This window comes from Siniperca chuatsi, linkage group LG15 (assembly GCF_020085105.1).
Source record: "Siniperca chuatsi isolate FFG_IHB_CAS linkage group LG15, ASM2008510v1, whole genome shotgun sequence".
Taxonomy (NCBI): Eukaryota; Metazoa; Chordata; class Actinopteri; order Centrarchiformes; family Sinipercidae; genus Siniperca; species Siniperca chuatsi.
This window is the reverse complement of record NC_058056.1, coordinates 22,201,480-22,228,736: the sequence shown is the minus strand read 5'-3', so window position 1 is coordinate 22,228,736 and position 27,257 is coordinate 22,201,480. Positions and strand designations below refer to the sequence as shown.

Below are 27,257 nucleotides of genomic sequence, written 5' to 3'. Positions count from 1 at the left end.
CACATGTGCTTTGTTGTTGTAACTGATAAAAGTGTTTGCTAGATGACCTAATCCTTTAATTGGCTTGAAGCGAGGGCTTTGCTGGAAGTTTGATGTCAGCGGGTCATTCCATTGACTCATTGCATTCAGAGGAAAACTGTGGCCAGTGCTCATTTGTGATCTCTGTCATCACAAAGCTGGAGAGCAACTTCCTTCACAGCTGCCTTTTTTTAGGATCTATATTGTAAAGGCCGCTGGCAGCCTTGTGTAGCTGTAGTTTGTATGTGTTGAGCTTGTTTAGTGTTTGATTAATTTAATCCTCAGTGTGATGTATTTAAATAGGACCTCGTTTTATTCAAGTTAAATCAAGCTTAAGAGATTTATGCTGGACACTCTCCCATCGAAGTTGGTCTTTGGGCTGCAGAGATCACCGCAGAGTTTTGTCCTTCTGTTACTGCAGTGTGACTTAGTGCGGGCTGGTCGTGCAGGCTCCAGCTGTTTAATTTTGTACATGGTTGGGACTATCTACAGGGAAATCCAGTAGACCTTTCTGAGCAGCCAGAAATAGGTTACAGTTTGAGGTGCAAAGAAGAAGTATCTCTTAGATCAAACTGCTGTGTTAGTATTGTTCACAGTACTCGGTTGTAATAGTTAGTATCAAAAATCTTGAATTTTGTGTTGTGGCCTACAGTATCGGATGTTGCCTGTTAAAAGTCTTAATTTTCTATCTCTAGTGCAGTGATTACCAACCCCTCAAAATAAAGTAGTGTCTACTTCTGACCCCTCATCACAGCTTATGGTCTTACTGCGGACATGAGTTGTGAGCATAGACGGTTGTGTGCAGTTCAACCAAAGAGTGAGTTTTCCTTCTCTGATTTCAAATATCCAGTATTTCACAAGAAAACAAAACAAAACTTAGAGTAAAATCTGAAAAAATATACTTGATTTTGTGTCAGAAATATCTGGTGACCCCTCAAACTTTTCTTGAGGTTGGGGGTCATAAACTACATAGACCTACAGGCTGACTATTTCATACAAGAATAATAGCTCCACAGAAATGCCAGTAATGTCTTGAAGGATAATTCTGGTTTATTGCACCTTGGGTCTCATTTTTGTAGTTTTCTTCATCCTTTCTTTCTTAATAATGAGATCGTACTCACCAAGTTATTTATCCAACAAGAAGTCAGTCAATCACACAAGGTGAATGGTAAAATGGTTACTCCGACTGTCAAATGTATCACATCATCATCTTTAAAAGATGAGATTGAAAGTTAATTTGAGCTCAAAATTTGAACATCTACAATGCCATGACAACTGAGCAAACTCCATTTGCCTGAGGAAGATTGTGTAATTCGATGGAAAGCTCCAGAACAGCTTCTAAATGGACCTTGTGGTTAAAAATGTTTTGACAACTACTGTTTCCAAGGTCAAGAAGATGAACTTTCAATCTCAATTATCCAAACTGTAAACATCCATCACAGTTTACAGACCAACATTCTGATTCAACTTTGACCTACTGTACTTGCCGTAGTTGTGCACATATACAGTTTATCTGTAATATGAGGGATTATTACCAACATTTTGGGTGCACTCACTCTCTGTTTTACCTCCAAATAAAATGGTTTAGATAATTTGGCTGTTGGCTTGTTTACAAACTTCTGATAGTTCAGCTGCCTCCTTGGACTTGTATTGTAGCGATGTTGCCGTGATCAATTACTGTGGCGTGAACAATATTATCGTGATGATAGGAATGATGGCAAAAACTACAAAAATAAGACTTGAGTTAACCGGAATGAGCCTTTTTAACTGTCTTGTAGGTGTATACTACTTTTCATATTTTCTAAACTCCTTTTGCATTTTAATTGTATTTTATCAGAATCAGCTTTTTTGGCCAAGTATGTTCAGACATGCAAGCAATTCGATCTGGTTTAAATTAGCTTTTACTAGCTCTACAGGAAGAACTTGCATTAAACATGCATTTCATGCGTTTTCATTTTATTGCAGAATTCCATCCGACACAATCTATCCCTCCATAGTCGTTTTGTGAAAGTCCAGAATGAAGGAACAGGGAAAAGCTCCTGGTGGATGGTCAACCCAGAAGGTGGAAAAGGAGGCAAAGCTCCACGACGACGGGCTGTATCGATGGATAACAGCAAGTACATCAAAGGAGCCCGAGGACGTGCCACCAAGAAGAAAGCCTCGCTGCAGGCAGCTCAAGATGGCAGCTCAGAGAGCTCCTCCAGCCTCTCCAAATGGACAGGAAGTCCCACCTCCCGCAGCAGTGACGAGCTGGACGCCTGGACAGACTTCCGCTCCCGGACCAATTCCAACGCCAGCACACTCAGCGGTCGTCTGTCCCCGATCCTGGCCAACCTGGAGCTGGATGAGGTCCCTGATGACGACTCGCCCCTTTCCCCGATGCTGTACTCCAGCCCCAGCAGCATGTCCCCGTCCACGGGGCCCACAGGGCTCTCTGACCTGGCAGGTACCATGAACCTCAACGACGGGCTCTCTGACAACCTGATGGATGACCTTTTAGACAATATCAGCCTAACAGCATCCCAGCAGCCTCCTCCTGGAGAGGAAGACAGTGGAGCCAACGGTCAGGGGAGCTCAGTGTTTACCTTCAGCTGCTCAGGAAGCAGTCTGGGTAGCCCCTCTGGCAGCTACGGGCCTAACCCTCTTTTTAGCCCACCGTCCATCACAAGCCTGCGGCAGTCACCCATGCAGACCATCCAGGAGAACAAGCAGACCACCTTCTCCTGCATCCCGCACTTCAGCGACCACCAGACCCTGCAGGATCTGCTCAGCCTGGACTCCCACAGCCCCAGCAACGTCATGCTCACCCAGTCTGACCCGCTGATGTCCCAGGCCAGCACTGCCATTGCCCTGCAGAACTCCCACCGAAACGCCATGCTCCTCCGCAAAGACCACATGTTGGTGAACCACCCCAGTGCAGGTCAGGCCCAAAGCTCTTCAGTGCCTGGTTGGCAAGCTGGCTTGTCAACTTCTGACAGCGATGCCGGCCACTCAAACGCCAAGCAGCCGCACCTGAAGTCTCCCAGCAAGAACGCCTCTATGCAGCTCGGCTCTGGTTTGCCCGGCCAGGACCGCTTTCCCGCCGATCTGGACCTGGATGTGTTCAACGGCAGTCTTGAGTGTGACATGGACTCCATCATCCGCAATGAACTGATGGACGCAGATTGCCTGGACCTCAGCTTCGACTCTCGCCTCACCTCCGCCCAGAACGGCAACAGGAATTCAGGAAGCTTCTCCAGCTCGAAACAGACCTCCCCTCACAGCTGGGTCCCAAGCTGAGAAGCTCTGTCAGAGCTCAGCATGGGTTAAAAAACAAAGTGGGGGGAAAATGTAAATTGGGGTTTATTGTCCTGCATTGTGCAACTAGAGGGAAGAAAGTGTGTAAAAGTGTATTCATGTTTTTTTTTTTTTTTTCCCTTATTTTTAATGTGAGGCATTAAGTTTGGTACTGTATTCTAAGTGTCTGAGACACACAATGGTGTCTTAACAGAGGAGGAAAAAAATTCTTTAAAAAGATCAATGCCTGGGCGGTGTGAACAACAGTACTCACTGGAATGGAAGTACAGGACATTTTGTTAAAACTATATGAAAAGCATCAACTCGTGTTAGTCTCAGGGAATCACTCATACAGTATCACAAAGTGATACTTCAAACTGAAGATGAATTATGTTTTCACCCTGCTTTCTCTCCTCTTTCACACCCTTTCATACCTAAACCAACATTTTTGCCAAACCAGCTGTCAGCCTGTTGTAAGTGACAGCCTGTTTACAGAAAAAGCTGCAGAGAATGTTACATTATTACGTTTCAGTGGAGGATACTTGACATACTTTTTAAAAAAAAAATTTGAGAGACGTAGCCTAAATGGACTAAAAGATTTAAAAACAAGTGTTAATGAAAAGCTTCCCCCCCCCTTTGATGGACAGTCACGCACCAAATATCAATCTGTAGAGGTTAGTATTATCAAGATGTGAACTGATCTACATAGTGTGGTTTTTGTTTTGTAACGTTTTATTTAGCAACTTTTACCCTGTGATTTTAGTGACATTACTGTGAATTCTGTTCCTTCTGATGAGGTGCATTACTGAAGTCTTGATAACATGCTGTTTCTTCCCTTTTCACCCCCCACCCCACCCCACACTTACTGCAATATTGGAAGTACTGCTCGATATACAGAGTTTAGGACAGAATTAGGGACTTGATTTAGCTCTAGTTGGCACCATTTACATTAGCAAACACTTAGAACTATTTGGATTAAAATAACAACCCTTAGTCTCCACAGCACTCAACTGCAATATTTTGGTGTTTGTTAATTTGAAGGAGTTCTTGGTGCTATAAATAAGAAGATAGCAGGGAGTGGCTGCAGATGGAGCAGCATTAGTAGCCTCCCCTTTTGTTATCAGCACTATAGCAGGTGCTGGGTAAAATAGTGTTTCCAACCCTGTGACAGGAGGTTGTGTAGTATCTTAGAGCCATTTTTGCCATTTGAGAAAGAAACAACCACAGTATTTTAAATATTGCCAAAATATTTCTGCATTTAAATAAGTGGAAATAAGAGGATATACAGTGTATAAATATTAGGAACCAGTGCTGTAAGGGCAAAACAATAAATCAACATCAGCACAGTTTTTGTAGGAACAGCAGGATGAACTTTTTTTAGTTTTACATTTTTTATCAGCTGGTAACTGTCAATTTTCACTGAATTTGTCTGCTTGTTAAATTGAAATTTTATTTATTTTCTTTTCCACATGTACATATTTTCTGCTTTTTCATATGACATGTGGCAGAGCTGTGTAAAAGCACTTTTGTTTTAATAGTCTGTTCAGCATTGTGACCACCTCAATCGGGTATTGATCAGGACTGGCAATGAACACAAATGTTACCTGAAATAGTGCCCTCCAATGAGAAAATCTAAATGTTACGCCCTGTTGAATTTAATTGACATTAATGTCACAGAAATATTGAATCCCATTCGCTTCATTTTTGATTTTACAAAAATACATTCTGCACATCTGTTCTTCCAAATATCATTTTTGTAGCTTCATGTGGATGATTTCATCTTAAATATACAAAATACTGACTTGAAGCTTTTTGTTCTACATTAATTTTGAGTCACTGCCAATATTCAAACTCCATTTCTTCCTATTGCGCCTACAAAAAAAAAAGAAGACATCAAGTTGACATTGCCAGTTGTAATTCAAATTCCTATCTTGGTTGTATCAGAGATGGTGCATGTAAATAAAGCTTAAAGAACCACTGCAAATGTGGAGTTTTTTGATATTCCTTTTTTTATTTCTGTCTCTCGAGGACATGCACAGCTGCAGACTTGACTCTGCAGGCACCGCGGAGGTGATTTCCTATTGGATAATCACATCATGAGCTAAGAACCAATCACACACTGTATCCACGAAGAATGGACCCACTGAGATTAAGTCATGGTTTTTGAATGCATGATTGCTGCTCAACAACTGGTGCACTGTGCATAATTGTATATTTACATACTGTACTGTATATTACAAATTACAGTTAAAGTGCTAAATATCCAAAAAGCCCAACAGTATTGACGACATATCATTCTAGGAAAAGGAGGATTCCAGTGAAACGTTGGAGCCCTCTACAGATCAAATGCTTTCACTGTCTGAGTCCAAATGAAGGACAGGAAATGGGAGAGGAAGCCCGGCTGCATGGATGTCATGGATACACCACAACAAGTCAGCATGTGGAGGCAGAGATTTGGCAGGACAGGAGGTGTATTTTTTTAAAATATTTGAAATGTTTGGATTTCCCAGTTTCTAAACGTGTTGATCCCGAACAAAGAGAAGGTCTGCCATGTGTGACGTGTACAGAGTTTCCTCCTCTGTTAAAGTGGAGCAGATGGAGGCAGAGCTGTCACATCAACTCTCAGCACTCAGGGTGGAAACTGAAGAGAATGGAGTTTCCCAAGGAACAGTGCCCTCCAAATGTTACAGGTGTGTAAGCTTGGCTGATGTTTGTGATTATTATTAATGCCTGTGTCAGATAACAGCTGCAAATAATTCAAAGTGTTTGTTTTAAACTGTTTATATTGCCATGTAGGTGGAACTTAGAGTCCCCCTCCACTCAAAAATGTATTTTGCTTCTTGTTGGATGTTTGACCTTCACTCTGCAGAGTGGTATGTGCAGAGTTTGAAACTAGAAGGCTGTTTTCACATTCATCTGCTGAAGATTTTCTCTGTGCTCACCTTAAATCTGAGTTTAAAGGAGCAGTGTGTAGGATCTAGTGTCATCTAGCGGTGAAATTGCAATTTGCAACCATTTGAATACCGCTTATAGAGATACTGCTCGCCTCACCCTCCCGTTCCAAGCCTATAGGAGAAATACGCGAAGAATGAGAAAGGCTCTATCTAGAGCCAGTGTTTGGTTTGTCCGTTCTGGGCTACTGGTTTGGAGCCAATCGTGGTCCAGTATGCATTTTACACTAATGTGATGTTTTTGTGGAAAAACCATCAGACAAATTATTATTCTAAGCAGATTCTTTTTTTATATGTCTTAAAACATGTCTGGAGGGGAGCTTTAATGTCTCTTTTAAACTGTCTAGATTTCCTGGTAGGTGAAACTTAAATCAGGCAGATTTATTCTCAGTGAAAACATGATTACAATTAAATGTGGAATACTTTACTAATTTTCAAAATGTTTTGGGCACCAGTTGTTATTAGTGTTTATATAGCAAATCCTCATTCACTGTCAACTAACTTTTAGCCATGCTAGTGGCGTGCGTCTAGGTGGCAGTGTTGGTGGGTCGTTCCACCACTTTGGTTCAGGCTGAAATATCTTAACAACATTTTATTGGGTTGTCATGAAATTTTGTACAGACATTCATGGTCCCCAGATGATGAATCCTACTGAATTTGGTGATCCCCTGACTTTTCCTCTAGCACCACCATGAGGTTGACATTTGTAGCTTTGACTGAAATATGTGGACAAGTATTGGATGAATTGCCTTGAAATTTGCTACACATATTTGCTAGAGGATGAATTGTAATATCTTTGGTGATTCCTTAACTTTTCCTCTAGCATCATCATCAGGTCAACATTTTAATTTGTCCAATACTTTGTTTTATAACCAAATACTGGCAAAACTAATGCCATTCCCATCAGCCTTTGCCATACTTTGTGTTTAGTGCTAACTAGCAAATGTTACCATGCTAATACGCTAAACTGAAATGGTGAACCTGGTAAACATACCTGCTAAATAGCAGCATGTTAGCATGCTGTTGTTTAGCTCAATGCTGTGTCGAACCGTTAGCATTGCTGTAGACTCTTGTTAAAAAAAGTATTCTTAAAGCCAGACCATGTAACATTTTATGAACAAAAGCCACTATGGCCACGATAAAGCTAATGCTAAAACATGTAGCACAACGAGTAGAGTAAAATCTCCAAACTGATCCAGTAATGTCACATATAGTCAGTTGCTAACATTAGCCACTGGTCAAACCAGACAGAAGGCTGTACTAGCAAAACCCCCAAAGTGTGTTGAATTGAGCAAAGATGTATTTTATTGCTAATGAGTTCAACTTTTAATTTGTATAAATGCTTTTTTTATTCTGTCTTTTAAAAGTAACATAGTCTTGTTTTAAATGCTGTTTGGCCAAGAGTTTTTTTAAAATTAATTTCTAGCTTTGTTTCAGTTCTGTTCCACCTCCAAAGGATATTTCTTTCTTCCGTGTGGAGAGGGAACATGCACTGAGGCGAGAGCTTCAGGTGAGACTAAAAATTTAAATCTTATTTTTATCAAGGACAGTCTGAGGGCTACAGAAAATTAATTTGTCAGTTTCTAGGTCATTAAAAACTTTAGAGCCTCAGGATAGTATGCAGTGTTAACTTTAAAGATCAACGTGAACTTGATTTGGCTTTTCAGTAACTTACTAGCCTTTCCTGGCTTCCACTCTCCTCCTGGTTGCAGGTAGCTGAAGCTTTGCCGGTTCAGTCTCCAGCTGACGTCATGCAGAGAGAGCTGGATAGTTGCTTGAGTTTAGAGTACACTCCTGACAGTCTGCCTCCACTACTGCACCAGGTGAGGACAGTACCAACATGCTAGAAAACAGAAGATCATAAAAAGAGACTTAATATCTAGTCGGATACAATGGAAACAAGAGAAAAGTCATTTAAACCAATTTCCCTTCTTTGTCTACAGTTCTATACTGACAGATCATATCACTTGGCTCAGATCAAATATCTGCTCATGCTGAGATGGAGGAGATTCTGCCGCCACACCAGCGTCACTGAGAAGCTTTATCCTCATTACAAGGTGACAACCGGAGTCTCATTTTGCCAGCACTTCAAAAATAACACATCAAGACTCATTATGACTGGAGGTTTTCTTCTGGTTGCTCATCCTCAGTTCATTTAATGCTTCTGCAGAAAATTTGACAGTGAGCAAATCTTACTAAATCTTATTTTCATTATTGATTAATCTGATTATTCTCTCAATTGTTTGGTCTATAAAATGTCAGAACAGTTTCCTAGAGCCCAAGGTGACGTCCCCAAATTGCTTTTTTTGAAGATTTTTGGCACTACGAATATTCAAGGAAGGTCTTAATAATCTTACCACTGGAAGAAAATCTAATTATAATTCTTGACAAACACGGCGAAGGGAGCTTTTTACTTCTGTGTTCTTTCTTCTGTGAAAATGAAATTTTGCTGTAATAACAATAAAATTAATAAAAAATATAGTAAAAAGTAAAAGTATAGTAAAATAAGCTTTCAAATCTGCTGTTGAAGTAAAGGAAACTGAACAAAACCTTCACTGCTATGTAAAGTATATATATAAAGCTTTCGTAGCTCTTCTGCAAATATGTAAATATACCACAATACATGAAGAAACAAAGTATTTGAAATTTTTTTTATTGCCTGCGCACGACTTTCCGGCTGATGCGTCTTCACCAGCTCACATCAGACTTGCTCTCCCTCAGAATCAGGTGTCATGTTTAACGAGTGAGTACGAGGACGCTGTTCAGAGAGCTCGCAGACTGTCGGTGAGCAGAGAGAAGATCTTGACCGGCCAAGGAAACCCTGCCAGTCTGCTCACTCAGGAAGATGTGGTCATTTACCTGCGGTGGCTGGTCTGCCATCTGCACTCTGTTCAGACCGTTCACAACTTCCTCAGGGTAAAAATCCAGTTTTAAAAATCCAGTTTTAATGTGTCTGTTATCCAAGGATTTTGGTGTTTTATTTTACAATGTTGATTTCAAAGTTTGAAAAAAAACTTCTTTAACAGGTGCTGCACTACATACCAGCTTGTGAGAGAAAAAATAAAGAACCACAGCCAAAGGTTTATGAGGAAACTTTACATAAGACTCAACATGTTGACGGTGAGATTTCACACCACCAGTATGCTTAAAATGTACATTTGGAGACTTGAGACAGTAGATTCCAATAAAAATTAACCACCGTCATCAGAAATATGACATTATAACAGTAGAAAAAACTAACAACATACTGAATATTTTGCTATTCTGTCCATTTTGCTTTGTTCCTTGAGCTGCTTTTAGTATCTGGGCTTATAATGTAAAAATTGCCTATTGGGTGATGGTAGAGGAATCATTAAAATGAAAAGGTGCACAAGAGGAAAAGCCTTCTTGTGTACAAGTGGACATTCTGGGCTAATTTCTGGCTAATTATGAAGCTAGAGGAAAAGTCGGGGGGGGGTCACCAAAGTCATTAGGATTTGCTGACAAAATAATCTCACCACCAATGGGAATGTGAAAATCTACAATCGCATGGCAACTGCTGATGAAGACCATGTGATTTGATCAAAAGCCCTTGTGGTGTGATAATTTTGTCAACTCCGGTTTCCAAGGTCAGTGAATGAAAATTGTGATTTATTTTCTGGGGATCATGAATATCTGGACCAAACTTCCTGGCATTCTGGCCAGTAGTTTGATGGATCAGCCAAACAACACGAGTCTCTCTTTTAGCAGTGAAAAAAATGAGTAAAACAACAAAATAACTGTAACAACACAATATCTCTAACTATAATAGAGCAAACTGTTAAAATGCATCTACACAGGCAACTATGTACAATCTAAATGCTGAAAAAGAGGAAAAAAGCAAGGAAAACATGGGATGTTCAGGCATAAGTAATAAATAGTGCACAGCTTTTAGAAGATATTTCACACAACAGTTTATTACTGAATACATTCAACTACAGGTGTTTCAGGACTGGCTGATAATGTTCCCCTGCACACTGTTCACCTGGAGGAGTTTCTACCTGAGCTGCAGGCTTTGATCGCTCACTTCCACCTGTCTTATGACACTCAAAAACTCAGGACCACCGCAGACGAGATGGAGTTATTCAGCGTGGTAATTTTGAACTGATTCAACATATAAACAAAAGCCTTGCAATATTTACGACTGTGCACTAGATATGAAGTCGGTTATCAGCAGTGTGTCAGTCTGAATCTGTCTCACCAGGTATGGAGGGAGTTCAGAGCGATTTTCAGACAACAAGAGCAGATGAAAACGTTTCCTCAGTACGATGGTACAGAGGTCAAACAGAGCCAGTGGGGGAGGAAGAGTGCATGTTTGGCTCTGAAGAAGGAGGCCAACTGGATCCCCTTCATTCAGGTTAGAGCAAATCAACTGAATCGTAAAATAGTCTCTCCAAATACTGTTTTTGTAAGTTTCCCTGGGAAGCCAGACAGTTTGGGGTTTGTCAGGGAGCAGTGGTGGAAAAAGTACTCAGATCTTTTACTTAAGTTAAAGTAGCAGTACCACAGTGTAGAAATACTCTGTCACAAGTAAAAGTCCTGCATTCGAAATTTTACTTGAGTAAAGTACGAAAGTATTAGCATCATTATGCAGAACGGCTCATTTCAGAACAATGAATATTATATTATTGGATTATAATTATTGATGCATTAATGTGTAAGCATCACTGTAATGGTGCAGCTGGTAAAGGTCGAGCTCATTTTAATTACTTTATATACTGCTGGTTAGCTTGTAAATCAATCAAGTCTTAACCTATAATAATACAACATCATTGTTTATTTGTGGATTATATTTTGAATTATTAATCTGAATCTGGAAATTAACTAAAGTTATCAAATAAATGTAGTGGAGTAAAAAGTACAATATTTACCCCTGAACTGTAGTGGAGTAGAAGTATAAAGTAGCAGAAAATGGAAATGCTCAAGTAAAGTATATCAAAATTGTACTTAAGTGAAGTCCTTGAGTAAACATACTTTCCGAGGTTACTTTCCACCACTGTCAAGGAGTAACAGAGTGTATCAATAACAGTTTATAATGTAGTCAGTGCTGTTCTGATGTACTGTTCAAGTATTAGGAACAACTTTTTTTATTCTGTTCTTTCTCTCACATCACTTTTTAATGCACCCCATTTTGACGTTCTTTCTCAGTCACTCTTTCTTGTGTCTCCAGTTGTAAGTAATTTAAAGGAATTGTTTGAGGGTGGGAGGGAGGAGGAGTGGATATCGACTGTCTGGATTCTGTCCTGCAGGTAAAGCCCAAATGGGATCCGTGGCAGCAGAAGCTCGTCACAAAGCTGAAGGAAAAGAAATGTGTCGATGAGCTGCTGAATATGCACAGCAGGTTTCTTCAGGTAACAGCGTGGTCTCCATGTCGTGGAATTTGATATTGATGGGTTGGTTGTAACTTTTGTTCAACTTACTGTGTGTGACCCATAATTATCATCTACATAATAGTTTTTCAAGATAGTGTTCATTATGTTGATCAGAAAGTATCCAACTGTAATTTTTTTGTCCTTCAATTTCTAGAAGTACTAGACTGATGAGTCTGTTTAAGTTATCTGTCGCATGCAATAAACCCCGGCTCATCGGGTTTTTATAACTCATACAACCTACATTTTTATCATGAAGTTTAATCTTGTGTATCAGGTGTTGAGTTGTCTTTTCTGTGTATGTCATCAGGTCCCTGATCTGCCCCACGTGGCCGCGGCTGTAAAAGAACACGCTGCTCAAGTTGGGAACTTACAATCTGCACCGACCTCATCGGTCTCACACAGCAGTAAGACAAAACGGCACAAGATCTCCGAGATCTGGACGAGTATTTACAGCGCTGCCTTTCTCACTCAGGCATGTATCATCCACTTTTCTGCTTAGAGAGGTGGGATTAAAAAAAACAGCCTCTCAGCTTTCCTCTGTGTTGGAAGACATTAAATTAAAAGTGAAATTTTTCTTTTTAGGAAACACATGATCAGCCAACCAGATCAAGAGGCAGAGGAGGCCATGAGAAGAAGAGTGTGAGGAGTCAATCCTCAAGCGCAACAAATGAAAGGTGTGTATATATATTGCTACATTATGAGGTTTTCATTTTCAAGAAGGAAACAATTAGCTGGTAAAGAGAAAATTAATCAACAACAATTTGATAATGAATGTAGCGCTTTTAATCACTTACCAAGTAAAAATGCCAAACATTACCTGTTTTTGTTTGTCTAATGTTAAGATTTTCAGCATTTTTCTATTTCACATCATTGTATATTTCATCAATTAGACAAAATACATCCTCTTGATTAAATCATGAAAAAGCCACTTTTCACTCACCTTGGATGCATAAAACACGGGAGTATTCTGTAAAATTGCAGTTTTCCATGCCTTTGCTCCCTCTATAAAACACAGCTACTCTTTCGAGGACAGCCTACAGCTGCTGGGTCTGGATGATGGTTTAGAGGAAGGAACCTCAGATCCCATCATAACCAGAGGTGCTTACCTGTCTCTGATTTACCTGCGTCATCTCAAACTCAGACAGCTCCAGGTGAGGCAAATGGCAGCACATTATGATGTAGCAACCTGAGGATGCTTAGATGTTCTGAATGATGTTTGCCAAAAAGAAGCAGAATAAAAACAAATTTTACGGTAAAAAAAATCAACAAGGACCTGGTTAGAACCATTTGTCTTAACTTTTCCCGTCCACAGCGCATCTCTCTTGGGTTGCTGAACTACCTGCGCTCTGTGGAGAGGACTTTGACCTTTGACCTGGCAGGTCTGCAGCTGGAGGAAGGAGAGCTGTGCAGCACAGCAGAGGAAACAGGCTGGATGAATGCAGCCAGAGGAGGAAGAGGAGAGGCAGGAGGTCTCGGCTCACTCCAGTACAGCCACAACACTCCTGTTGACTGTAAGGTAAGAACACGTCAAAGCATACAGCAGCTGATTCCTGAAAACGATAGTAAACATGTTTGATTAATGTGTTTATCCGCTGTGCATGTATGGAAACAGCAATGCTACTTCTTATGCTTCATTCATTTCCTAAAGACTCACTAAACACAATTTGTATGATGCAGTACAGCAGTTTTATCGGCCTAAAGTGGGGCTGCAATAGTAGATTAGCCCTGTTTGAGATCACGCTAGTTTCCGTCTCATTTGTTTGTTATTTAGCAGAATATCTCAAAAAGCTGTTTTGAAATTTCAAGGATTCAAGATTTTTGGGGCCCCAAGCAGTATTTGCCAAGAAAAAGCATCCAACTAAAACAAGAGTAGAAGAAGAAGAGTATTTTCTTTTAGTTTCTGAAAAGTTGAGATTTTGGAGGTACCACATTTTTCTTACAACCACTATATGAACCGCTATCTGTTATGACTATTTTTTATGAAGTTTTTATCTTTGGTTTTATTTTCTGTGTTCATTTTCTGTGTTTTTGCAATCACATTTTATGCATGAATAATAATCTTGAACCCACTCAACGGTAGCAAGTAGCTGAACTCGCCAACATGAACATCTTTTGCATGACCTGCAGCATTATGGTTCACCAAACACAAAGTCGCCTATTAGCCTGTACAGTGTTGTCTTTGTTTTATCCTCTGTGAACCACCAAAAGCTTCTTAAAAGGTTCAGAAATATCCATCTGTTTATGATCTCTCCTGTTTGCATGAATACAGCATATGACTTCTTCATATTCCAGGTCCATTGCTCAGAGTTCATGGAGTTTGCAGAGGTAGAGAACCTTCATGATTTCTACAGCGCAGAGGAGCGGTTCATCCATACTCAGGACCAGAGAGGGTTTTACATCGTGTACGACGCTGCTCTGAAGGACCTGCAGGAACTGGAGAACGAGCTTCTTCTAGTCGGCTCACGCTTCATCCAGAGAAACAGGATTAGGATAATGGGAAACGCAGAGAGAGCCGCCACCTCGACAGCAGGCATCCACTCCTGGGCCGGGACAGATGTCGACCGTGTTGCACTGCTTCTTGACTTGTGGACATGTGAGACGGAGTTTTTGGAGAGCAAAGTACAGGTAGAGTGATACAAATGGGGACTTTGGATGTGTTCATTTGCTTTTCATGTCTCTTTTCTCATTTATTTACGTGCTTCATATGATCGGCCACTTCAGTCATTTCTGATACACCAATTAGTGATGGCTTTTAAAGCACTTTTAGTACATTTATTGAATTTAATTGGACCAAATTTCAAATAAAATAATTTTACTGGATGAGTTTTAATCTTTTTCTTCATATCTATCAACTGGAATATGTATTTGCCTGTTTAATTTCTCATTTTCCAAAGGAAGTCAGGTTCATCGATCAACAAGCCGCTTTTCATGCCATTAACTTTTGGTTTCTCCTTGTTCTGCAGCTCTTGAACTGTTACTACGAGGCCTACCAGCATGCAGCAGGGACTGAGGAGAGGTTTGCGTTGGCTCAAGTTATTACTGACATCATGCACAGTAGGCCACAACTGGACCTGAACCAGGATTACTTTGTTCAGGCCTACAGAGCTGAGATAAGCTGCCTGCGAAGCCACCAGCAGCTGATCAGAGACATTTTGAACAATCAGGTGAAAAGTCCGCAAAGGATTGTATTCATGTGTGAATGTGCAGAATGCAAATGTTTGAATGCTGCTGTTTGAATTAGAGATGCAACGAAAGTCTGCAAATATTTTGATAATTGATTAATCGTTTCAGTCATTTTTCAAGCAGAAATGGCAAATATTTGCTGGTTCCAGCCTCAAATATGATAGTAAATGAAATGTAACTGTTGGCTGGACAGTTACATTTACAATCAGCAGATTAGTCAATAATGAAAATAAATGTTAGTTGCAGCCATAGTTTGAATGAAATAACTGGTGTTTTGTGGAAAAATGTATCTTTTTTTAAACCAATCTTGATGTGTAAAAGCAACAGTGTTGCATGTCAGGCTAATTTCCTCTTGGATACTATTACACCTTATTTAGTTTGGTCTCGCCTTGTATGTTATTTTAATCTATAGCTTGCATGTTGTGACACATTGTGTTGTTTGTCTCATCAGATTGAAAAACAACGGCAGCACCTCCAACGCATCTGGAGAGACGACCACAAAGGCTCCATTCATGACTATGGCCTTCCACCAAACTACGTTCCCGAACATCTGGTCTCACTTGGAGGCAGCAGGCAAGAAAATACAGAAGTCTACCCTGAACTTGGTATCCTCCAAAAGTTCATTATTTTGTGGTCGTAATACCTCTATGTTTCCTTCTTGTGTCGTGTTTGCAGCCCTGCGCTGATGAACATATTCCTCCTGGAGGTTCATCCGTCCCTCTGCCTGGCTTCTGCAGTCTATCACAGTTTAGCTCAGGCTTACACAGAGCTCTGTCAGCTGCACCGAGCCACAAGCATCACTGACAAACTCGTTCTGCGACAGAAGCTCCTGCAGCAGGCCCTGCAGAGCTGGAGCCACCTGGCTTCACCCGGAGCCTCCTACAGCTCTCAGATACAGAACGATGTAGGTTTTTCTTTCTTGAGAATCTATTTAAATCAATTTACATAAAATAATGAAGCAAATAAATGTAACCTCTTTTTGTCCACTGTCAGTTGTTCTCAGATGTGTTTTTTGAGGACCCGATTTTGGTCCAAAAGGTGGGGCTGTCGTTAGTAAGATCGGCAGAGGAGAAGGACATGGCGCAGGGAAGAGAGAGACAGTTGTATACTGTGGAAACTTTCTCGAAGCTACTAGAGCTCGTCACCATCCGCCATCGTCTGCTGGAGTCGGCTGCAGAGACTGCACATCTGGCACAGTTAAGATAACACTCACGCCGGGGTAAAAAGGTTCTTGCAAAGTGACCTGTGCATTTGTTTTTACATTCTCAGTATAAAACTCAAGAATTTTTGGGGCCACGTGTATACATGCACACACATAGATAGATTTATATTTTAACCTTTATTTAAGCAGAAAAGCCTCATTGAGAACACAGAGAAGACTGAGAACACAAAATAGGCTACAAATCAGAATTAGACAGAAATACCATAATAGAATCATGAATTTCTAAAACAATCAAAAAAAAATTTGTCTGAGAAACAACCTAAATAGCACCTTAAAACAACTCAAAATCTGTAAATATATGAATATCTGGTTTGTCGGCCTCTTGTTGGTCCCTGGGGGCCCCAACCAGCAACTTAGTATGGAAGTTGACACATAATTATTGATTTTCTCAGTGGTTTCAGATGTTTAGTGAATAAGTAATAAAACTATCATTAAATATGCCAGTTCATAATTTTACTCTAGTATTATCTAGTAGTATATTTAAATTATGAATACATTTAGCAAATGTATTGGTAAAACCATTTTTTAAAAGGCTTTTTTCCCCCATTTTATTTATTCCTAACATAATCCATTTTACATTGTTCTCCTCTTTTATGTGTTCAATTTCCATTTTGTCCACAACTTACAATAATGTAAAGACACATGGAATACTAAATGGTATCCAATAAGATCTAACAAACTGAGCAGTAACATGACCTCTCATTGGCCGAAAATCATTTTCAGTTTTCTGAGCAAAGACAAAAACAGCCTCTCTCATTTCCTCCCATGTAATTTCTATAACCTGAGCCAAAGATACTGAGGCCATTCATAATCAAAATTGTGTCAGAAAAAGGTTTGCGTGAATTTTGTGGGAGGTCAGAGGTCAATAGCTGGCTTTATGGCTAATTATTGGTTAACTTGGGCAACTTCCATTAGAGGACAAATAGTCTTCTGACGTTGGTCTGGTAACATTACTGAACGTGCAGAAATGATCCAGTGTAATTGTTCAAATTAGTTATTATACTGTGTATATATATATACATATATACTATATTATACTATATATATATATATATATATATATATATATATATATATATATACATATATTATACTATATATATATACATATATATATATATATATATATATATATATATATATATATATATATATATATATATATATATATATATATATATATATATATATATATATATATATATATATATATATATATATATATATATATATATATATATATATATATATATATATATATATATATATATATATATATATATATATATATATATATACACTGTAACATTCAACAATTCTTTACAGGTTGTACAGAAACGTGGCTTCAGAGCTCGGCTTCGATGACTTCCACCTTTACCTGAGGCCGGTGCAGTTCGAGGTCGCTGAACAGAAAGACAAAGCAGAGCAGAGGCCTGTTTTTATCACAGCGATACTGGAAGATGACAGCTCCGTGGACAGGTAAATAACATGTCCTATTTCCATCATTAAAATCTCCCAATGGACATAGTTTATGTTGTCTTTCACTTCTTACCACTTTCCAGTCAGATGCATCAATTATTAATAATCTAACTGCTCTTATATCAAAGTCAGCCACGCATTAAAGTCAGATAGCAGTCCTTGGCAGAGCATGTTCTTTATTAATATAAAACACATTAGGATTTGTCTCACAGGCAGTCCAGAAATACTGTATGCACATTTCCCCCTCATATCCCTGCCTCTCCACGTGTGCTCTATTATTTCTGCTTTTCTACATGAGCAGTGAAGTATGTTACGTCTGCTGCAGGTTCACCCCGTCCCGCCTCCCTCTGAGCATCCAGGAACTGGACGAGAACCAGATCGGGAGGTTCAGCTTCAGCTCAGAGGAGGCAGTTATTCACGTGCGGTAAAATTAAATGCTTGGGTTTATTAGCAAATGAATCAACCTAACACTCACTGAATTTATTCCTTTTCTTATCTCTTCACAGCTTATGAACAAACAGAGTATAGAAAACCTCCAGGTGACTCTGGCCTGTCAGGTTACACAGAAGAACGCTTTGTTAAGTGCTGTGAAACTGGTTTGTCTTTGTCATTGGGCAGAGAGTGTGACGTCTTCAGCTGAGGTGTGTATTAACTCTAACTTAGTACGTTTATCTGACAGCTGTAGTTGCTAGTTACTTTTCACATTTAGTTTTTACATTAAAGACACATGATATGCTTATAAAACACAACATACTGTTAAAGATTAAACAAGTGTTTCCCAAGTGTTTAGCAAGTGTTTTTGGCTTGCAACCCTTCACAAAAAAGCTGTGTCTATATGGGGCCCCTTGTCACATTTCAGATGAGTTGTTAGCAGTTCCACCAAGACATTTCTTCTTTTAACTTCTCACATGGTTTCATTTAAATAACTGTTAGAGGCCCAAAGAGGTAAAATTATCCAATTCTTCACTAGAAAAGCAAAAATTAGAGAAAAATTCAAAATATACTTTGTTTTTTCTTGTTTCCTACCCTATTAATCTCGGGGATTCAGCTTGTGACCCTGTGGAGGGCCCCGACCCCTACGTTGGGAACCAATGGACTTAAAAAACAAACTGTGTATAAAGTAGATAAACTTGCTCCTCTTCTACCAGCTACAACAGCAAAATGCTGCTTACACATTGATTCATATTAACAATCTAATAATGTCAGATATAATAATATATCAGTCACAGGGGCCATTTTTCTGCAGAACGAGTACTTTTACTTTTGATACTTTAAGTACATTTTCCTGATACTTCTGTATTTTCACTTATTAGGATTTTGAATGCAGAGCTTTTACTTGTAATGGAGTATTTTTATATTAATGTATTGGTACTTTTACTAAAGTAAAGGATCTGAATACTTCTTCCACCACTGGTTCATGCTTTAACATAAATAAACTGCTGTTCAAATATTTCAGGTTATTTCAGTTTGTTTCCCAATTTATTCTCAGAGTGAAGTAGCCCTTCGTTCTGATAAAGATGTAAAATTTGATGGAAGTGACACCAACAACCTGCAGGAAAAATCTAATGCTTCACCTTCCAAAGGCTCAGCAAGAACTCCCACCACCACCAAAGAGAGGTAATTTCCCCCACTTGAAGAATACATTACACCGGTGTTGATTAACAGCGCTTTTGTGCTGGCACTTTAATAAACAGAATCTTGTTTGTTACTCCAGGCTGATGGAAGCCTTTGTGTCCATCCAGCTGGAAAAAGTGGGTCTGCGTGACGAGATGCTGAATTCATTTATGGAGAAGAAACAGGCCGTGGGGGGTCTTATAAAAACCCCAGTGAGTTGCGCACAGTGGTGGATTCTCAGACGGCTGAGCAGAATGATAAATGAAATTGGCTGCCCGTGAAGTAAAATTAATTTCTCTCACACTGCAGGAGGAAACTGCAAAGATCAAAAGGAGGCTCATAATCGACTATCTCAACAAGTATGTCCATGAAAAGCATCTGCATTCCTTTTGTTACAAGACAATATACAGCCTTACTGAGTTTTTTTCCCCCTCACTCTAGATAACAGCATGTTGGAGGTAAATACTGTGTCTGACGATTTTTTCACAGATTCAGCACACAGATATCTCAGTATTGTGTGAGAGCGCAGATTGTTGCACATTACTACAGTCTAACCTTCTTTTTGGACGACATCCCCTCCATCCGTCAGTCCCACTTTATGATTGGGAAAACCGGCGAGCCCAAAGTGATTTTGGATTCAGGAGTTGACCTGGAGCCCAGGTACAACCAGCTTAAATTTTACGTATTATTATTAATGTGCAAAATAGAAGAATAATCGTATGCACATCACATGTAGGCATTGATGAAAAGAGAAACGCTTGCACACCAGACTCCAAATCACAAATTTGTTTGAACAGACAACATTTCTATCCCAGTCAGATTGTTGCCAGGTTAAAATGTATAAAAATGGTTACAACAGCCATAAATATACCAACAGGCTGAAAGCTTCTATGATGAACACCCTAAAGAAAAAGAAAAAAAATATATATACTCAAAAGATACTGCACCAGGAAGTCTCCACACGTATTCATAAGATCTTTATGTTAATGCACACTAACAGTAATGTGCGTATGTTATGTATGTTATGCTCAGGACTATGGAAAAATATGCCATAAATAAATCTAAATGTTCAAAAAAAGTCTTAATTTGTATATTCTCACCTCTTGGTGTCAGATTTTAAAGGGTGAAGACTAGGTGCAGGGTATTTAAGGGGACATGAGTACATCTCCACCCCTCAAACATTATGGTTTAGAGTCAGTTTGCAGGTGTTACGAACGTGCAAAACCAGAAAAGGTTTGTACATAAAAACACAGCTGTATTGTGCTGATGTATTAATCAAACCTTTCTCCCTAATAGGACCTTTCAGTGTCGGCCGCAGCAGCTGTTGTCTGCAGATGGCAAAACTCTCCTCAACTTGTGGTTTATCCCTCACTTCTCTGAAGTGCTTCACATGTTCAAAACCCTGAATGTTTCGGTGAGGTTTAAACGCATTGAGACTATTAATAAACAGCACAACACATGATAAATTTAGCTGCTTTCACTTTCATGCTTTTCTAAAGACCATGAATAATTTTGAAGCAGTGGTGGACCACAGAGCTGGTAGATCAGTGTTTATGTGTAGTATTTTAGTGCTTGCTTTTGTCCTCCTGGGTCACATGTTGATGGAAGAGAACATTTCAGACAAGTTATAAACTACACGGGTGTCTTTAATTCACTTTTCACATAATTTTTAGGGTCTAAACCTCTGGAATTTATTTTCTTGTACTGTTTGTCAGTAATTTGCCCCTCTGTTGTTCTGATTTCAACAGGCATCTGCCACAGCTCTCCATCACAGTCTGCAGATAGTGTCAGGTCTTCATGACATAATTTATTACCTGGTTAGTTTCTCCAGACTGGGAAACACAGAAGACACCTCTAGCTACATGAGAGGACAGGACGTACCAGGCTCACTCGCAGCTGACTGGGGAGGCACTGAAGGCATCGGTAGGTGGATCTTATAAACAAAACCTAAGTAAAAGCAGTAATACCAAAGTGTAGAAATACTCTGTTACAGGGTAGCTTGTGAATTTCCCCCCTGAAGATCAATAAAGTCTTATCTTAACCTGTAATAATACATAATAATATTGTTGATTTATATTTTGTATTATTAATCTGAATCTAAAAAGTATCTGAATGTAACGTAAACCAGCAGAAACACGACATCCGTGTCTGCCCTCAGTCCCTTCTCTTCTTTCAGCGCTCTCCAATGAGGAAAAGCTACGCCAGTGGTTATCCATGTTTGTCCTCACCATCGATTGCTTTGTTTTTTTGACAGTAATCCTTCCTCTGAAAGTTTCTTTTTTCTCTGGAGCATCAGAAACTCTTCTTGGACGCTTCTTAGGTTTTTCCGCCATACCCCTAGTTGCTGTAGCCTACACCGTCGCTACCGTTGCTCCCCCCTTCAGCTCTGGCAAACCAATCATTGCTGGTTGACATAAAACGCATCACTACCGGTGCACCAGCGCAGGAATGTCACCACAGACACCAGATTTAAAAACTCTGGTATACTGCGAAATACAGAGAGATTTACCTTGCGGTGATAGGCTTAATCAGCAGTGTGTGAACTTGTTTGGCAAGGGCTTGAATGTGACGGACGTTCATTTATATGTAAAAGTCCTACACTCCAGCTTTAAAACTGCTGCAGACGTGGTTTAACTGAAGTTTAAGGTCATATAGTTTAGTAATCATATATGTATTGAGACCATTTCCCACCACAGTTTTAGTGTAAACTAATACTGCATATTTGTCAGATTATTGATATTGCAGTAGACTGAAAAGAAACACAGGGGCAAATGTGCTATGATATGATGTACATTTGATTGAAATATCTAAAACAATATTACTTAATGGTAGTGATAGATATATGTATATGATGTTAGTCTACAGTTTAAAAAGTTTAGAAATTTAAATTAAAAGAAACATAAGAAAAATTTAAGAGATAAAGGAGTTACATAATTAATTTATAGACAATGGACATACATAAAATGTATGAGCAAAATATTTTACAGACAACTTTCATGGTCAGTTAAGAAGATCTATTGAATCTCAAATTGACAACACTGACCAAGCAATATTCAGTATCTAATAAAAGATAATAACCATATATAAACCAGTATGTTGAATTCAATCTGTTTCTGTTCAATCACAGAAATCCCATTACATGTATGTGTCCTCCTCTGGGTGCTGTACAGGAGCAGAGCTGCTGGAGATCCAGAGTCAGGTCGACCGTCTGTCTGATCCCAGCAGCCCAGAGTCTGTCGGCCGCCTGCTGCAGCTGCGCAGGCAGGTCGTCCTCCTGCAGTTTGATACTGCTGTTAGACACCTCGTCAGGTCAGTGACTCTGAGGAGTAGAAACTGTTGTTGTTTTTCTATGCCCTCACTGACTTTCTATCACACTTTATTTAAAGGCATGCATGCAACTGTTGTTTCTTTTTTGTATTTGCTTTCAGTGGTGATGTTGTTGCTGGTTCCCTTTTGTTATGCTACTATGTCTACTGTCTCCCTTTGACTTTGCGATTTTCCCCACAAATTTTTCACAAAAATACATTTTTCTTTCTGCCAGGTCACAAAAACAGTCTTGGGTAAAACTAAAAAGGAGAAAGAGCTTTAGACGAGATTTACACCAATTTAGCAGTTACTTCATATTGTCTAATTTTCTTCTTGCTTTAGGCAACCTACAATTCCCTGATTGATCTTTAAAACTGTTGGCTGATGTAAGGTGTTTGGCCAGTTTAAACCCCTGATACTGCATAAGATTTAATACTGTCGGGGCGCCCTGGTGGCCTAGGGGTCGGCAACCGGCTGGGGATATGTGCGGCATATCATCCCTCATCTCTCTCCTCACTTTCCTGTCATCTCTTAACTATCCCTATGTAATAAAGGTTCAGACTCCCTTTCTGTCATGTTTCTCTTGTGTTCAGGGAGGTGTTCCTCTCCTCTGGTGATGTTGCTTCCTACCAGAGTGTGAGCGACAACATGGCGACTGCCCTCCCCCTGCTGAGTGACAGTATCCAGACTGACGTGTTCAGTCTCACTCTGCCTGTTCCTCGACCTCTAGAGACTCGAGGCTGTCAGGTTGATTTAGCTACGTGATATCAGTGGACAAATATCACATCATATCAGATTAAAGTGTAATACTACATGTCATGATTAGGGGGGAATTTATTTTATTATATTTTATTTGTCACATGTTGTCTTGCCCTGCAGGCACACAGGATGTATCCATGGAGAAGCTTCATAGCCTGTCATGGATTGTTCGCTCTGCATGTTTGGGACGTCTCTCCCATCGAATACTGCATGCAGGTTAAACATCTAATATGTTTTTGCCTTAGTGGTGTGGCCTAATGGTGGCAATGTAACTCAGAGTATTTTCCTCAAATTTCATGGCAATGTGGTCTCTGAAGAAATCTTGTTCTGGATCAAATTGACTTAGTCCCCAGTTGATGATATCTAATGACTTTGTTCCCTCTAGCCCTATCATCTGGACAAAATGATCACTTGTACACAACAAATATCAAACCCTAGCACACAGATTGCTTTGAAATAAACACACAATCATGCCTCCTAGATGATGATCTCTTATCATTTGCAAAATGTACACCCCTCAGGACAAATTGTGAATGTTGTACACAATTTATCTCAAGTTTCAAGTTTATTTATCTCATCTCATTATCTGTCAGAAAGATTGGTGAAGGTGAAACTTGCTGATCACATTCAAACCTTTTTCATTTAATGGCTTCTCTCTTTTACATCACCTTCAGGACAAACTTTACATTGTAAACCCCACTACTGCTGAGGCTACAGCAAAATGATCTGTTTCGTATTTTGGGATGCAAGAATGATTACAGGCACTAGGGCCGTGCTAGTGAGACTTTTTTACCTTTACTCAGAGAGGTGTTGTGTTTGTCTGCAGCTGTGTTTGAGTGGTCTGAGTGATCGCAGCAGACTGCAGGCCAACGCAGCGATCCTCGGTGTGTCGCTGCTCATGGAGGACATCTTGAACAGTGGAAGAGAGGCAGAGCCTGTTCGTCTCCATGGCAACAAAGATGACCTTCTGCACGATGGAAAACCTAATGAAGTAAAAGACTGTTTATACATTGTTATGGCAATTCATGGTTAAGCAGGCAAACAAAACAGCTTGGATTATCTGTAAATACAAACTGTAAATAATTCCTGTATCAGCACGGCTGCTTATGGATATAAACCTACACAATTCTATTATTGACATTATGTCATGTTAACTACGTTTTGTCTTTGTTTTAGGGGGATAAACTCCCCTTGGAAGCTGAAGAAGAAGAGAAGAAGGCTTGTGCGTCAGACTCCACTGCTCTTCTTCAGGATCCAATCAGAGTCCAGTCTGTGCTGAAAGGTTTCCTCCTGCTGACGAAGCAGCTTCAGGTGTTCAAGGAGAGCTGGGCTCGAAGACGTTTGGGTGTTCAAATGTTCAGAACGCCCAGTGTGTATCAACAGTTTGTGAAACTCTACAGGTACTGTGGGACGTTCAGAAACAGTGAGGATTTTATTACATTCAGACAGCTGTCTATGTTTGCTTACCTTTGGTTTATAAGTATCAGACTGCAGCCAGTCAGTGTTATCCACGACCAATAATGCATAATATACTGTAAAAGCTACGAAGGCATTTTATTTCCTGATTTTATTTATTCATGTGTTTCAATGGCTGCTTTAGTATAAACTAGTTCCTTGAATCCTTACATTTTCAAATGTAAGGATTTGAAAAAATTGAAAATAGTCAAATTTAAAGATACTGAATATTTATACAAAATAGTTTAACACTACATGACAAAACAATCTCACCACAAGGTCCATTTAGTGGCTGTTCTGAAGCTTTCAATCATATCCCAGTTTCTTCAGCAGCAGATGGAGTTTGCCCAGTTGTCATGAAATTATAGATGTTTCAAATGTCCATGTTTTCTGAGGAGAATTTAAGGGTAATTTAATGCCCTTAAAGTTCTTAGAACAAATGGAAACTTGAACATTTTCAATTCCATGACAACTGGGCAAACTCCATCTGCTGATATGATTAAAAGCTCCAGAACAGCTACTAAAAGAAACTTGTGGTAAGATTATTTTCAACTGCACTACTTTTTTAACATCTGGTGGCTAAAACCAGATGGTAATTGTTTTAAATACACAGTACTATTTAACCCCATATTTAAATTGGCTGTACTTGCTTTACAGAGCTGAAATCTTTTACCCCAGTATGAGAGCTCTGGCTCAACAAATGTGTAAGGAGCGGGACTATGAGGTCTTAATTTCTGGCAGCCAGTCTCTCCTGCCCCCCCCTGGAGCATCAGAGGTTGATGTGAAAGCCTGGCAGGTACAGTACAACTACTAACTGCATAAAATATTGCCTTGTGTGTTTGTAACAAGACCTCATTACCTTGTAAAATACACCGTCTTCCTCTCAGCTTCACAAACTGCTGGAGAGCACCGAGTGTGACATGATCAGGGCGGTGCAGAGGAAGACGAACAGAGAGCTGACCCTGGTGGTTTCAGAGCGAACTCGACAGGACTCAGGCCTCCCTACAGGTACCCAAAAAACACTAAATCTACCTTTAAGCACTGAATTAATGCAGAAGAAAAAATTATAGAATTGCAGTCACAATATAAAATATTGTGTGTGTGGTCAGAGCTGTGGAAGAAAGCCCCACTGAAGTACAGTTTGTCCCCTGAGCGGCCGCAGATTGTGGAGACGTTCATCCAGCAGCTGATGGAGGGAGCTGAAGAGGCCGAGGGACAGGTACTCTGTTACATAATTAGATTAATAATAATAATAATTAATAATTACATAATCTGCAGAAAAGGGCCAAATGATGCGCAATAAATACATTATGTCTTCCTGCAAATACCTGCTAATAACATGCTGCCACTGTATTCTCTTACATGGAAAAAAAAAATTCTGAAGACAGATATTTGCATTCATATCTGTTACTTAAGTAAAAGTCCTACATTCAAGATTTCACTTAAGTAAAAGTACAAATGTATTACCAGCAACATGTACTTAAAGTATTAAAGTACAAGTATTTATTGGGCAGAATGGTTCCTTTCAGAGAGTTATGTTATTATATCATGTTATTGGAATATTATTACTGATGCTTTAACATGTAAGCAGTATTTTAAAGCTGGTGGAGGTGGAGCACATTTTAACTACTTTATATACTGTTGGATAGTTTAATCTATAGCTCAGTATCATATTTTATAAATTGATCACATTTTGTTTGTGAAATCTTAATCTGTAAAGCGACTAGTAACTCCAGCTGTCAGAAAAATGTAGTGAAGTAAAACATAAAGTAAGTAAAATTACCTCAAAACTGTACTTGAGTAGAGTACTTTAGTTAATACCACTGGATATTTGTAAAATAAATAAATTACTGGGTTACTTCTGAAAATACTAAAGTGAAAGTAAGAAACTCAGAAGTCCTTTTAAATACAGTCAGGTACTTAAAAAGAGAGACATACATTTCCTTGTTTTGTTCACCTTTTCTTATGTTTAAACCTTAAATATGGGAATGTAAACAGTATTGCTGATGGAAGGATGAAAGGTAAACTCTGCTCACCAATTACAGTTTTGGTGAGGTAACTAGAAACTGTAATAAAAACACATTTTTAGGAAAATCGGTGCACTCTTGTACACTCACATTTGCTCCCAATATTGTTATGCTCACTGGTACTTTGGCAGACAACCAGCCTTGGAAATTACTGTACATGATGATGTCCTACTGACTGAGTAATAAGACTCGTGAGTGTCTCCTATTTCAGCTAAGGGTCTCTCAGGATCACCTCCAGCAGTGTCTCACCCACCTCGGCTGTTCCCTGATGGAGCGAGAGCGTCGCAGCTTCCTGCTTTACTCACAGTTTTATGAACAAATCCTGCAGCAGGAGACTCAGCTCCTGTATCAGAGAGAACAGGTACATGTGGGGATTATCACCTTTTCACACAATACAGTATATTTTATTAGCTGTTTATTGAGAGCTCATTTATATATAAGTTTATAAGTTTTTCAAGGATTTTTTGCCAGGAAAGACCTACTAGACCAATCACCAGGTGTTTTTAGTAGCACATGTAACCATTTTCATAGATTTATAGCTTGCAGAATAATGACTGTATTGTTCTTTAATGTGTTG

At 39.4% G+C, this 27,257-nt stretch overlaps 1 protein-coding gene across 5 annotated transcripts in view; it reads left to right on the top strand.

The window, feature by feature from the left end:
• The window catches only part of si:ch73-242m19.1, a 39,907-nt gene that overhangs the window by 5,626 nt on the left and 7,024 nt on the right, over positions 1-27,257 (top strand). Inside the window, exons 2-37 of one of the 5 annotated variants that reach the window (XM_044167657.1) lie at positions 5,596-5,984; positions 7,683-7,755; positions 7,958-8,068; positions 8,189-8,302; positions 8,967-9,161; positions 9,272-9,365; positions 10,205-10,356; positions 10,468-10,620; positions 11,513-11,614; positions 11,943-12,107; positions 12,218-12,309; positions 12,651-12,786; positions 12,948-13,151; positions 13,928-14,260; positions 14,599-14,799; positions 15,270-15,391; positions 15,494-15,722; positions 15,812-16,014; positions 17,367-17,519; positions 17,845-17,938; positions 18,026-18,160; positions 19,009-19,136; positions 19,234-19,345; positions 19,443-19,492; positions 19,623-19,793; positions 20,430-20,547; positions 20,882-21,056; positions 22,304-22,442; positions 23,033-23,186; positions 23,319-23,414; positions 24,025-24,189; positions 24,375-24,598; positions 25,311-25,449; positions 25,541-25,661; positions 25,763-25,872; positions 26,892-27,041. In XM_044167657.1, coding sequence (XP_044023592.1) covers positions 5,845-5,984; positions 7,683-7,755; positions 7,958-8,068; positions 8,189-8,302; positions 8,967-9,161; positions 9,272-9,365; positions 10,205-10,356; positions 10,468-10,620; positions 11,513-11,614; positions 11,943-12,107; positions 12,218-12,309; positions 12,651-12,786; positions 12,948-13,151; positions 13,928-14,260; positions 14,599-14,799; positions 15,270-15,391; positions 15,494-15,722; positions 15,812-16,014; positions 17,367-17,519; positions 17,845-17,938; positions 18,026-18,160; positions 19,009-19,136; positions 19,234-19,345; positions 19,443-19,492; positions 19,623-19,793; positions 20,430-20,547; positions 20,882-21,056; positions 22,304-22,442; positions 23,033-23,186; positions 23,319-23,414; positions 24,025-24,189; positions 24,375-24,598; positions 25,311-25,449; positions 25,541-25,661; positions 25,763-25,872; positions 26,892-27,041 — 5,253 coding nt within the window. In that variant the 5' untranslated portion in view covers positions 5,596-5,844. Of the gene's footprint in view, positions 1-5,595; positions 5,985-7,671; positions 7,756-7,957; positions 8,069-8,188; positions 8,303-8,966; positions 9,162-9,271; positions 9,366-10,204; positions 10,357-10,467; positions 10,621-11,512; positions 11,615-11,942; positions 12,108-12,217; positions 12,310-12,650; positions 12,787-12,947; positions 13,152-13,927; positions 14,261-14,598; positions 14,800-15,269; positions 15,392-15,493; positions 15,723-15,811; positions 16,015-17,366; positions 17,520-17,844; positions 17,939-18,025; positions 18,161-19,008; positions 19,137-19,233; positions 19,346-19,442; positions 19,493-19,622; positions 19,794-20,429; positions 20,548-20,881; positions 21,057-22,303; positions 22,443-23,032; positions 23,187-23,318; positions 23,415-24,024; positions 24,190-24,374; positions 24,599-25,310; positions 25,450-25,540; positions 25,662-25,762; positions 25,873-26,891; positions 27,042-27,257 lie in introns of those variants that run through there. The other 4 variants (XM_044167658.1, XM_044167660.1, XM_044167656.1 and 1 more) reach the window with 4 other exon arrangements.